This window comes from Hippocampus bargibanti, linkage group LG05 (genome assembly GCF_051943395.1).
Source record: "Hippocampus bargibanti isolate YZ-2025 linkage group LG05, ASM5194339v1, whole genome shotgun sequence".
NCBI lineage: Eukaryota > Metazoa > Chordata > Actinopteri > Syngnathiformes > Syngnathidae > Hippocampus > Hippocampus bargibanti.
In genome coordinates this window covers 5566776-5578884 of record NC_142738.1, presented here as the reverse complement: position 1 = coordinate 5578884, position 12109 = coordinate 5566776, and the positions used below count along the sequence as shown (strand labels likewise).

The window sequence follows — 12109 nt, the reverse complement described above, 5'->3', positions numbered from 1 at the left end:
GTGTGTGTGTGTGTGTGTGTGTGTGTGTGTGTGTGTGTGTGTGTGTGTGTGTGTGATTGTGTTTTAACATCATTATGGAGCACTGCTGGCCAGTAAATTTGTCATTTCTAATCAATATGGGTGCTTTACGCAGTTGTACTTGCGGGCTACTATCCTCACTGTCAACGCCGGGTAGGTTCTGCCCTTGTCCAAAGCCCTCAAGCCGGCACATAGCGAGGAGTTAAAAAAGTGGCAAAGGAGTCGGCTTGGGAACGTATGTATCACACTTGCCGCCTCATTAGCAGCAAATGCCGGCCGGTCGTACAGTTTCGCTGTTGCTAAATTTAGCTTGTAATCACGTCATGTATCAAGAAGGATACTTACACTTATATCTGCGAGAGGTTTTGCTCCTAGGCATTGTTATTAAGGCTAGGATCAAATATCAAGGAGCAAGGTCGAGCTGTGCCGACAATATTTAAGCTACATGTACAGTACGTTTAACTCATTCACTGCCATTCAAAAATGTATTCAGGAATTGAAAATATGACGTAGAGCGCCATTCCTGAATTTGTCCGGTTTGGTTTTTTTTCTTGCTTGGGTGCCTATAAAGCACTGGCCAGACCTCTGGCAATGTTTTTTCCCTTCCACAAGGCGGCAGCATTTCCCTTTTTCCCCCACGTTAGCGCTTTGTTCCAGCTTTAGCTGCTGTTAAAGCGCTATATAAACCAATTTCTATGTATCTCATTGTATTTTGGACAGCCGCCCTCATTTCAAGCTCATATAACTCCAGACCCATATAATCTAGAAATTAACGATTTTTTTTCTGATGAAAGAAGAGATTGCATTGAATGTTTATTTAGTCCTAATACTCAATATTCTATTCTGCTGTCCTGGAATTTGCGAGACAATGACAAAACACCCTGGCACAGGAGGGGACATTTTTGCACAAGTCTGAGAGTGAATGAGTTAAAAAAATGAAACCTGATACTAGTTTCAATTGAAATAAAATTGGGTGAACATGTGTTCCATTACAAGAAGTATTAAAAGTTTCAAAAACCAATGCCGAAGAAAGGCGGTCTTTAATTTTAGTTTAAAGAGGCCATTTTTATCACTATTTTCTTTATGTGATTTTCGGGCATGGCTAAAACGTGTAGTGTGATTTACTACAAATCCACTACAGGGTACCATTAGCCAGGAAATAACTGACCGTCCTTTCATAATGATGTCCATTTTTTCTTAAAGTCCGTCTTGAAAATGGCTTTAACAGTAAATCTCCAACCAAATCCATTTCTTCTCCTCTTTCAGCTATTGTGAGTTGACAAAACTGCTATTAAATCAACACTCGCTACTGATACAGTGTGCTACCTCTGGCCAGTATGTCCTTATGGCTAGCGGCTAATAATACTCTGATTGGCTAGTGACTAGCTAATCATGTAACTTGCCAATCATAATGTGAAAACTGTCGTTCCAGCAGACCTTGGGTTGTCAACTCGAAATCTGATTGCTTAAAGCAACAGTTTCATCTCCACTTATTTTATGCTCCAGGACCTGCAGAACTGGTTGTGAAGGCGTCCAGATAGATTTCCGACCCTGGTGACAAATGATGGCTGAAATGTGATTGATTAAATGTTTCAATATGAAAACATACATCTGGAAGCAGCGCAACAGGGGAAAAGTAATGAAAGGAAACTGAAAGACAATTTGGATTTATTTAATAACAATTCATGGACAAAATATAATGAACATCAGTCCATGATTCAGATATTTTAACGCCAGCAGAGAAGGCTTTGCAGGCCTTCATTGTCCGTGACTGCTCCCCATATATAAGAGCTAGATTTGCTTTAGTGATAATATTTTCAAGCGTTCAAATTCGGCAGATCCATGAACAACATTCTTCTCTGTGGTGCGTCAAATTTACAAAAGACAACAGATTTTTCTTATAAAGGGTCTTTTTTGGGTCTTTTTTTTCTCTCTCCCCTTTTTTGGCTTTGATTGAGACGTGACACGCACACACGCACATTTTGTCCTCTTCAGACCGGTCCCTCCAGAACACTGTGAAATGTTTTGAATGTGAATGCGTTACCGATTTGTCGTCTATTAGCATGCCAGGCTGTCAGTCGCCATGCCGACTGCCTCTTTTTCTTCTTAAAAGCTGTACACACACACACACACACACACACACACACACACACACACACACACACACACACACACACACACACACACACACACACACACACACACACACACACACACACACACACACACACACACACACACACACACACACACTATTTAAAGGAGGTGTTGCTGCAAGTACTCTTAATCGGCATCTGTAAGACCATGCCAGCGCTGTTAGGAAATATCTATGGCGCCGGACATGAAAGTGGAAGGACTTATTTTAAGCTAAAGATGGTTTCATGTAGATGTTACCATGGCAACAAGATGTCCTGCAGCAGTCTCCCGAGGGGCCAGGGTTGGGAAGTAGGTGGGGTGGCTACTTTTCATTTGTTTGACGGCGTCACAATGTAAAGTAGTCACGGGTCAGACTGCTATTTACTGTCGTCATCCGGAGCACCCGACCCACTCTGCGGCATCTCCACATCAGACGCGAAGACAGACACAATCAAGAAAGCTAATCAGCGCTAAAGAATCGGCGTGGTGCTTCTCAGCGGCGTAACAATTAAGTGCCACTTTACAGCCCTCACCCAAGGTGACGGGGGGATGAAAAACATAAAGAGCAGCGGAGGCAAGACCCAGCTTTGAAATGAACACAAGCAATTTTCAACATCTCCTGACACAAAGTTCACCGTCACTTATTAATTCGTCACTTCATGCAGAAATCCGTATTATCTCATTCACTGCCAGACGTGCAAAAATGTGTCCACTCCAGTGCCAGGGTTTTTGTCATTGTCACTTGAATTCCTGGACCCACAGAATATTGAGTTTTAGGACTACGTAAACATTCAATGTAGCGTAAAAAAACCTTAGACTCTCTTCTTTCATCGGAAGAAAAGAGTTAATTCAATTATTAGAAAGGTCTGGAGTTATCCATCCATCCATCCATCCATCCATCCATCCATCCATCTATCCATCCATCCATCCACACTCTGTCTGGGAAGCATTTAAGTTCGTAAGCCAAGGTATCACTGTATTTGTTTTCATTCATTAGTCCTCCAACGACAACGGGATTATGTTTTAGCAGTCGCTAATGCCTAATTTACATGAATGAAGTAGCATTCAGAACGTAATAATCTGCCTATTTTCACTCTTCATCATCCATTCCTCTCAATTTTTTAACAATATTCGCGTTCCATCCGCGAATTAACATGGCCGCTCACTTCTGTACCTTATATTGAAAGAGTGACTTTTTATGTCTGTAAATACTGATGTCACATATTCCGAGCAACACCGTAAGGTGTGTTTCTCTTGGAGCTTCCTCATCTAAATGTTTGTGTTGTGCCCGTGGGGCTTCTCTTTCTCCACGTTTTGTCATTTGTCATCAGCGCCAGAGCGATGAAGTGTGCGAAGTGCTTATGGCGTGAGACGAGCTTTAACGCCTGTCTGAGTGTTTCCCCTCATTTGTTGTCAAGTTGACTCGCACGTTGTTGAGACTCCTCGTCGGGTAATGATGGTGCCTTGACAGCCATATCCAAGCAGAGAGTCGAAGAGACAGCGCTTGATAAATTTGAGACTACCTGTCATTGAGATGAGAGCAGCGAGCGTCATGACTCTTTTACTTTCAGTTAGCTTTTATAACTTTTTTTGACCGGGTTTAAAACCACCTTCCTACCAACAGTACCCGTTGAGCGCTATCGCTTAGATATCTGCCATTAGTTTTCTAGCTAGCTACAAACCAATTTCTAATGAAGTGATGTAATTAAACATAAATTTAGACATGATTTGCAAACCCCGTTGTTCCATAATAACCTTCGATAAAGCAAAAACTTTCTTCTGTACTTCTTTGAAGGTGTCGGACGTTTCGCTCCTCATCTGAAGAGCTTTGTCAGCAAACTAAAGTTGTGCTGGTAACTCTGGCCCTATATATATATCCGTAATGGACAGAGGTGGCGGTGCCAGACCTCTTCTCTGATAGGTCCCTGCTCTACAGTTTGGGGAGCAGCGACTATTTATTCCCTGAAGCCAATCTGATTAACTCTAATGTTCCATCCCTGGCTCTGATTGCCTCAATAGCATGACTGGCAATGACCTAAGAAGTCTGTTGTAAGCACGATGTAAATTTAAACTTAAACCAGCAACTTCCGCTGTTCAACCATTCTCATATTTTATGACACATTTCAATCGTCTGCAGGTCTGGACTGCAGGCATGTCAGTTTTGTACCTGCACTCTTTTACGATGAAACCATGCGGTTGTGTGAAGCATTCGGGCGTCCATGAAAAAGGTATTATTTGGACGGCAGAATATGATATTCCAAAACCTATATGTACTCAACATTCATGGTGCCTTCACAGGTGTGTAAATTACCCTTTCCGTAATCTCCAGACTGCCAACTTTAAAATATATACTTCTTCCGTTTCGGAACTTATCTTGCAGGCAAATGTGAATTTGCATTCACTCACTCGTCTGGTTGAGTTGATTAAGAGATTAAAAGAGATTTTGCAATGCGAGTGCCGCTCACTCGAAGGATTTCTCATCACTCATTAATAATTAGATGTGTTCCATATTACATCTCGCAGTTTGGCAAACATTCTTTTCAAGATGTGAGGCATCCTGTTTGGTTTGATGTATAATATGCAATCTTAACAAGGCCATAAAGAGCATACTGTGGATCATAGATCGGAATTTGTATGGCTTGAAGTTCACAACCAATCAGATGTTTCACATAGCCTAAAAGCTTCGCACGGCTCAAGAGGTCAACAGGTCATGAAGATAACTGTTGTTCGGTTCATGGTGAACATTTAAATAACCTCCTGGCTGGTCAATAGGTCTGCTTTACAAATAAAATGTATATTTAAGGCTAACCGACAGCATTTTTTTGTTTCCTAACTGACATCAGAAAAACGTTTTTTTTTTGGCATCTAAAATACCCAAAACACGCAGGCTGATATTTTTTGTCAAATTCAAAACACCAATAACGATCACTTAATGTGTCCCAAAACTACTTCAAAATTACCGTAGAAAGTTTCAGTTTCAGAAAGTCCCACCCCCTTGTTCGTGATGTCACGCCAAGCTTGCTCGAGAATCAAAACAATGGCTTCAGATTTGGAGAAGATGCTTTCTTGTTACTCATCCAGTTATGAATATGATTCAAATAGTTCTGAAGAGGAAAGTATAATGTTGTATATGTTTGCAAACGATTAAAGAAGGTCTTCCGGGTCATTTCGAGGGAACAAGACTGATGTGTAGCGTCACAGAAAATGCAGAAGATGGCGCCAGAGCTCCGTTGGAAATGGGTTGATTTTTCAGCTTGGAATTTTTGTCAGCGAATATCAAATAGTTGTCTCGGTGTAACATACACCAATTCACCATTGCGTTATTTCTGTGTTTTCCTTCTAATTTCGCCATCAACACTGATCAACACGAAGTTTTCAGACCAAACAAAGTACCGCAAAATGCATTGTGTGTCCTTTCTCGGTCAGGGGCGTTTCTTCAGTCACGTGACGTCAGGACTCGTCACCAACTCAAAAACAAGACTTCCGGAATATTCAGTCTTAAAACGTAAAATATAGCTACAGTAAAGTCTCGTTATATCGATATCGGATATATCGATAGTCCCGGTTATATCGATACTATTTCTATGCACGCACGGAGAAAATTACATGCAAACAGGGTCGGATATATCGATAGTCCCGGTTATATCGATATTTTTTCGGACTCCCTTGAATATCGATATAACAAGACTTTACTGTATATGCGGTGGAATCTTTGTAAAATACGTTCAGTAGAAGTCATTTGAAGCCATTTTACAAATTATGGACACAACTTGTCCGGAGGCGTCTGTTGTCCTTTAAGTGTTTGACCATCTCTGCGTGCTATCACCCCATGTGTAACCCGATCAAGAGATAATAGCAGCAGCGATGTGTTGCTGAACCGAATGTGTCATCGCCATATGCCCCCTGGAATTCACTGACAGCACAGGCCCCACTTGGAACTCAGCACGTTGATTCGATGTAGTATGTATGTTTGCATACAACACCGTGTTTATTTCCGAATGTGCCGGTGTACTACAGGCGCATTTTCTTGCTCGGAGGCACAGGGAAATGGTGAAGGTGCAGAAGTTGTTATGCGGGCGGAAGGTAAATCCAAGTGATGGCAGACTGTCAGCGTCTTGGCATCGCGAGTGTGTGTTCGAGTGGACGTTGGCGTATAGTCTGTGCAAGTGTGTTTCCCTGCCAAACTTCATCAGATTTTTTTTTGGGGTGGCCGGGGAGTCAGCAGATGTTCTCGTTTTGAGTTCAGATTGTTGAATATTCAGCAAGGGAGAAATGACCTGGGTGAGCAAAAATATCCGCAACCATCATTTTAAGGGGAACGTGAGTCATAAAATATTCAAGTTCAAATTGCCAAGTCATTTATTGTCAAGCCACATTTCTCTGATCTGTCATCTTCCTTTACTTTATCGCCTTGACCGGGTTAATTATTATCACAACTGTACTTGCGCTTAACCAACACACACGCAAACCAAGCGTCGGAATTGGAATAACCTTGTCTGTCAGCACGCCGCCCCGCGTCGCTGCACTTCAAATGCGTTTCGTCTGGAAAAAAAAAACTTAAAATAGCACGGCACTTTGACTCCATAACACCCACTTCCAGATAACTACAACACTGTCTGCCACACATCTGGTTTGCTGTCTGAAGGACAACATGACATCAGTGAAGCGAAATGATGGACATCCCATTGACGGAAAAAAGATTATTTGATAAATATATACAGTGATACTTTGGCCTACAAACTTAATTGATTCCCAGACAGAGTGTGTAAGGTTAAAATTGTGTATCCCCAAAATTAATTTCCCATAGGAAACCATTAAAATGAGAAAAATTCGTTCCCAGGTCTCCATAAAACATAATTTTCTACTTTCTGATTTTCTAAGCCTTAAAACTACACATAATATACCTTATTTTATGGATAATAAATGTGATATTGTATTATAATGAAAGAAATAAAGTAATGTATAATAAAGTCATTTTATTTACCTTTGTGATGGCCGTTGATGGCTTGATGGAATGGAGTGGCCGGTTTTATTAGCATTATACACTTGATGAGGAACGTAGCGTTATTCTTTCACCATCTTGAGGAATGATCCCTTGTAGGTGCTTTCCCTGCAATAATTTTATCTAGTTCCTCATCAATTGTGTTCTGTTTAGCTGAGTTGATAGCTTTTTGCATCAAGTGTACAGATGGCTTGTGCGGGTTGTTTGTGGAGCCTGATTGATGGGATATTTTAACCTTGCAGTCTACACTCTGCCTTTGAATTTTCAAAGTTGAAACTTTCTCAATGTCGTATGTCTGTCACTTTAAAGGACAACCGACGTCACTTTTTTGTTTCTTAACTGAGATCAGAAAAACGTTTTATAGCATCTAAAATACCCAAAACACGCAGTATGATATTTTTATTGAAATGCAAAACACCAATAAAAATGACTTAAAGTGTCCAAAATCTGCAATAAATTGAGCTGAGAATTGGGCATTTTCAGAAAGTCCCGCCCCCAGTTCGTGACGTCACGCCAAGACGTCTTGCATTGCTGGAGAATCAAAACAATGGCTTCAGATTCGAAGAATATGCTTTCTTGTTACACATACAGTTATGAATATGATTCAAATAGTTCTGAAGAGGAAAGCACACATCTTTGCAATCGATTAAAGAATTTATTCCGTGCCATTTCGAGGCAACATTGAGGGGAAATGTCCTCCTGTGGCTACCTCCGTTTCCACAGGCTGATAAATTCCTTATATGGCGCTTGGACGCCCTCTTCTGGCGATTTTTGGGTGCGACACGAGGTCCCCAGACCAAACAAGTACAGCAAAATACATTGACATGATGGAAGGAGTGCTACAATGCGTCATTTTTTCGGTCAGGGGCGTTCCTTTAGTGACGTCACGTACGGACTCGTCACCAACTCAAAAACAAGACTTCCTGAATATTCAGCGCGCGTCTTAAAACGTAAAATATAGCTATATGCGGTGGAATCTTATTAAAATACGCTCAGTAAAAGTCATTTGAAGCCATTTTACAAATTATGGACACAACTTGTCCGGAGACGTCGGTTGTCCTTTCATGTTTAAACCAGCTGCCCTCCTGCTGCGTTCTTGACCAATCATGTGGCTTTAACCCAAGACTGGGGGCGGGGAATAGATGACCAAAACAAGCTGTCCGGCTGCCATTGTCTTTTAGGAGAACGGGCTCGTTCGCGAACGACACATCACTCATTGTGGCAGCTCCATGTGTATCCCGAAAAATAGTTTGTATAACAAGGTAAAATTTTCATAAATTTAACGTTCGTAAACCAAAAAGTTCGGAAGCCAAGCGGTTCGTAAACCAAGGTTTCACTGTACATTACAATACATATTGGTTCATATAGCGCTTTAACAACAGCTGAAGCTGGAACAAAGCGCTTTACATGAACAGCTATCATCTCCAGGAAATAAAGCAGTGACAAAGATAGTAGAAAGCACCAGGGAGTAAAACCAAGATCAAGTCGGAATCTTGCAGAGTCAAATCCCAAAGAGTATAAGTGAGTACAAGTGATTTAAAAACTCAAACGTTGCTTGACCAACTGAGATGTTGGTGTCACCAGCAAGATTCCTGCTGGTCACAAGCTATCTCCAGCTCATGGCAGGGCCCCCAGCAACAGACTGCTGCTGATCGCTCAGTTTATAGAGTTGGTTGCCCAGTGACCGAAGGTTTGGCTATACCAGCCTTTGTTGTTTTGTTTTGTTTTTCCTCCTGATCTTGCTTGTGACATCAGCATGAAAGCACAACAAAACAATGCTGGTCTTTTTTTCTTTTTCTTTTTTTTGTAGGGTTTTTCAAATTTGGATTTGTCCCATTGTTCCTAAATTTCAATTAATACTTGACAAATGTGATTCCAAGATGTGAATTTATGTGACGTCGGTGCTGTATGGTCGAGAAATGTGGTGACTTGCCATCATGTGGACCCCAACATTTTAGAAATATTTTAAAGCGATGACTAGACTCACAAAAAAATTCGCAGAAACCATCACTAAAACACACAAATCTAACTTTCATAATATTAATATTTGAGATTTATTATGACTATTATTATTATTGTTTTTATTGTTATTAGTTATTAGTTATTTATTGTTAATATTTGTTATTTATTTTTACTTCAAGATGGCTAACATTACAAGATAAAGCTACAACTGAGACTTAAAAGCACTTAATCGTTCCTTGGTTCATACTTATATAATGATTTCATGGCATTGCATCATTGATTGCTTGATGCCTTTACCGCAACAAGGTTTCTTTACAGCAGCTCATGTATTTGTTTTTGTACTTCTTCCTTTCCTTTCATTACTTACTTTCATTACATTGCTGCTGTGAAATGGAAAGATACATTTCTCCACTGTGAGACAAATGAAGTGAATGAAATGAAATCGTGACTGGAAAGTGACCTTGAGAGTTTTGAAAGGCGCTTAGAAATGAAATGGATTATTATTAATCCAAACCAATCTATGTTATTATGACTGGAAGACAAGAATCCGACAGAGGGTCCCCAAATTATTATTTTTTTCAAGCTCTAGGCCACTACACCCCAATCGTATTTTTAGTTAGTTAGTTAGTTAGTTAGTCCGTTAGTTAGTTAGTTATGTATGTGCATTTTCATATCTATTCATGTATTCCTTCATATCTATCTATCTATCTATCTATCTATCTATCTATCTATCTATCTATCTATCTATCTATCTATCTATCTATCTATCTATCTATCTATCTATCTATCTATCTATCTATCTATCTATCTATCTTTATTTAGTTATTTATTTAGTCATTCATTCATTCATTCATTCATTTATTCATTTATTTTAATCTAACAGTTTGTTTTTTGTAATATTGTTCAGTTTGGTATTCTTGGAGACACACCAAACCGAAAGCACACACCTCAGTTAGCGCTGGCTAACATTACAAGCTAAAGCTACAACTGAGAAATAATACTGAGAAATAATACTTAAAAGCACTTCATCGTTCCTTGGTTCATCCTTATATAATGATTCCATGGCATTGCCTCATTGATTGCTTGATGCCTTTACCGCAACAAGGTTTTTTTTTATAAGTTACTTTGATGTCTTAACTAGCGCTAATAGTGGTCGGCCATGTTGTTTAGCGGTCTTTGAATACTGTAACAGCACAGTCCTGCTCCAGCTTGTATTTTGTGCTGAGTCCACACAGGCTTTACACTGGCGTGGACAGTGGGGTGAGTGGGCGTGGGTGGGGCCTTTTGTCGTCCCCAGTTGTGTTCGGTCTGTTTGATTTGTCATCGTGTTGAGACCAGGAGTAAACATTGCTAACCTCTTCTTCTTTCTTATTTTTCTTTGTTTTCAGTCATAACCAGAGGAGTACCACCTTTCGGCATCCCGAGACTGGGCAAGTTTCTCTGGAGAGTATCGATTTCTTCCTTCAAGATCAGTCAGTGATGCTTTGTTGTTTCTTTTCATACTTAAGCTAAATGTTTTTTTAAATACATATTGCCTAATTTGTCCATAGCACCAGACGGGTGTTTTGTTGTCATTTATTTATTTAATCGTTTGTTTGTTTTTTTTGGGTCACAGTTTAACTTTGATTTCCCCATGTTTTTTTTATCTAAATGAAGAGACATACTTGGAAAGGTTGGGCGGTCATGGACAAGCAGTTTTGCTTCTGAAGTGATTTTTGGGGAGCTCTTTTTTATTATTAGCTATACCTTAAAGGCCAACCGACGCCTCCGGACAAGTTGTATCCATATTTTGTAAAATCACTTCAAAGTACTTCTACTGAGCGTATTTTACAAAGATTCCACAGCATATAGCTATATTCTACGTTTTAAGACTCGCGCTCAATATTAGTTATACCTGAAAGGACAACCGACGCCTCCGGACAAGTTGTGTACACAATTTTTGAAATCACTTCAAATGACTTCTACTGAGCGTATTTTACAAAGATTCCACCGCATATAGCTATATTTTAGGTTTTAAGACTCGCACTGAATATTCAGGAAGTCTTATTTTCGAGTTGATGACGATGCCTGACGTGACGTAACGTCTGGAACGCCCCTGACCGAGAAAGTGACACACAATGCATTTTGGGTACTTTGTTTGGTATGAAAACTTCATGTTGATCCGTGTTGATGGCGAAATTAGAAGGAAACACATAAATAACATGATGGTGAATGGTTGTGTGTTACACCAAGAGTACTATTTGATACTAGGTGACACAAATTGCCAGCAGACAAATCAGCCCATTTCCAACGGAGCTTGGGCGCCATCTTGTGCATTTTCCGGGACGCTCCATTGGATTCCAGACGCCTCAAAATGAGACCGAAGGACTTCTTTAATCGATTGCAAACATTTTTGCTTCCTCTTCAGAACGATTTGAATCATATTCATAACTGGATGAGTAACAAGAAAGCATCTTCTCTGAATCTGAAGCCATTGATTTGATCAAGGCAAGACGTCCTGGCGTGACGTCATGAACAAGGGGGCGGGACCTTCTTAAACTGGCCATTTCCGGTTTCATTTTGAAGTAGTTTTTAGACACTTGAAGTCATTTTATTGGTGTTTTGCATTTGACTAAAATATCAGCCTGCGTGTTTTGGGTATTTTAGATGCTATATAACGGTTTTCTAATGTCAGTTAGGAAACAATAAAAATGGTGTCAGTTGTCCTTTAAAGGGCAACCGATGTCACTTTTTTGTTTTTTAACTGACATCAGAAAAACGTTTTATAGCATGTAAAATGCTATAAAATTCAAGCCAATTTAATTTAATATGCCCACCTACTAAATGTATTTTATATTTATTTCTGGAATGACGGTTACTAAGCAATACATTATATGATATGATCCATCCATTTTTAACATCACTACAGGGTCCGGGGCGGCGGAGTCTATTATAGATGGGGAGCTGTAGCCTATCCTAGATGACCTCAGGAGCAAGGCAGACTACTTTGCT

At 40.0% G+C, this 12109-nt stretch overlaps 1 protein-coding gene across 6 annotated transcripts in view; it reads left to right on the top strand.

The window, feature by feature from the left end:
- The window catches only part of LOC148897612 (pleckstrin homology domain-containing family A member 7-like), a 103513-nt gene that overhangs the window by 34367 nt on the left and 57037 nt on the right, over positions 1–12109 (top strand). For all 6 annotated transcript variants that reach the window (XM_088995918.1, XM_088995916.1, XM_088995915.1 and 3 more), the window contains one exon: positions 10507–10590. In XM_088995918.1, the coding sequence (XP_088852044.1) occupies positions 10507–10590 (84 nt within the window). The remainder of the gene's footprint in view (positions 1–10506; positions 10591–12109) is intronic.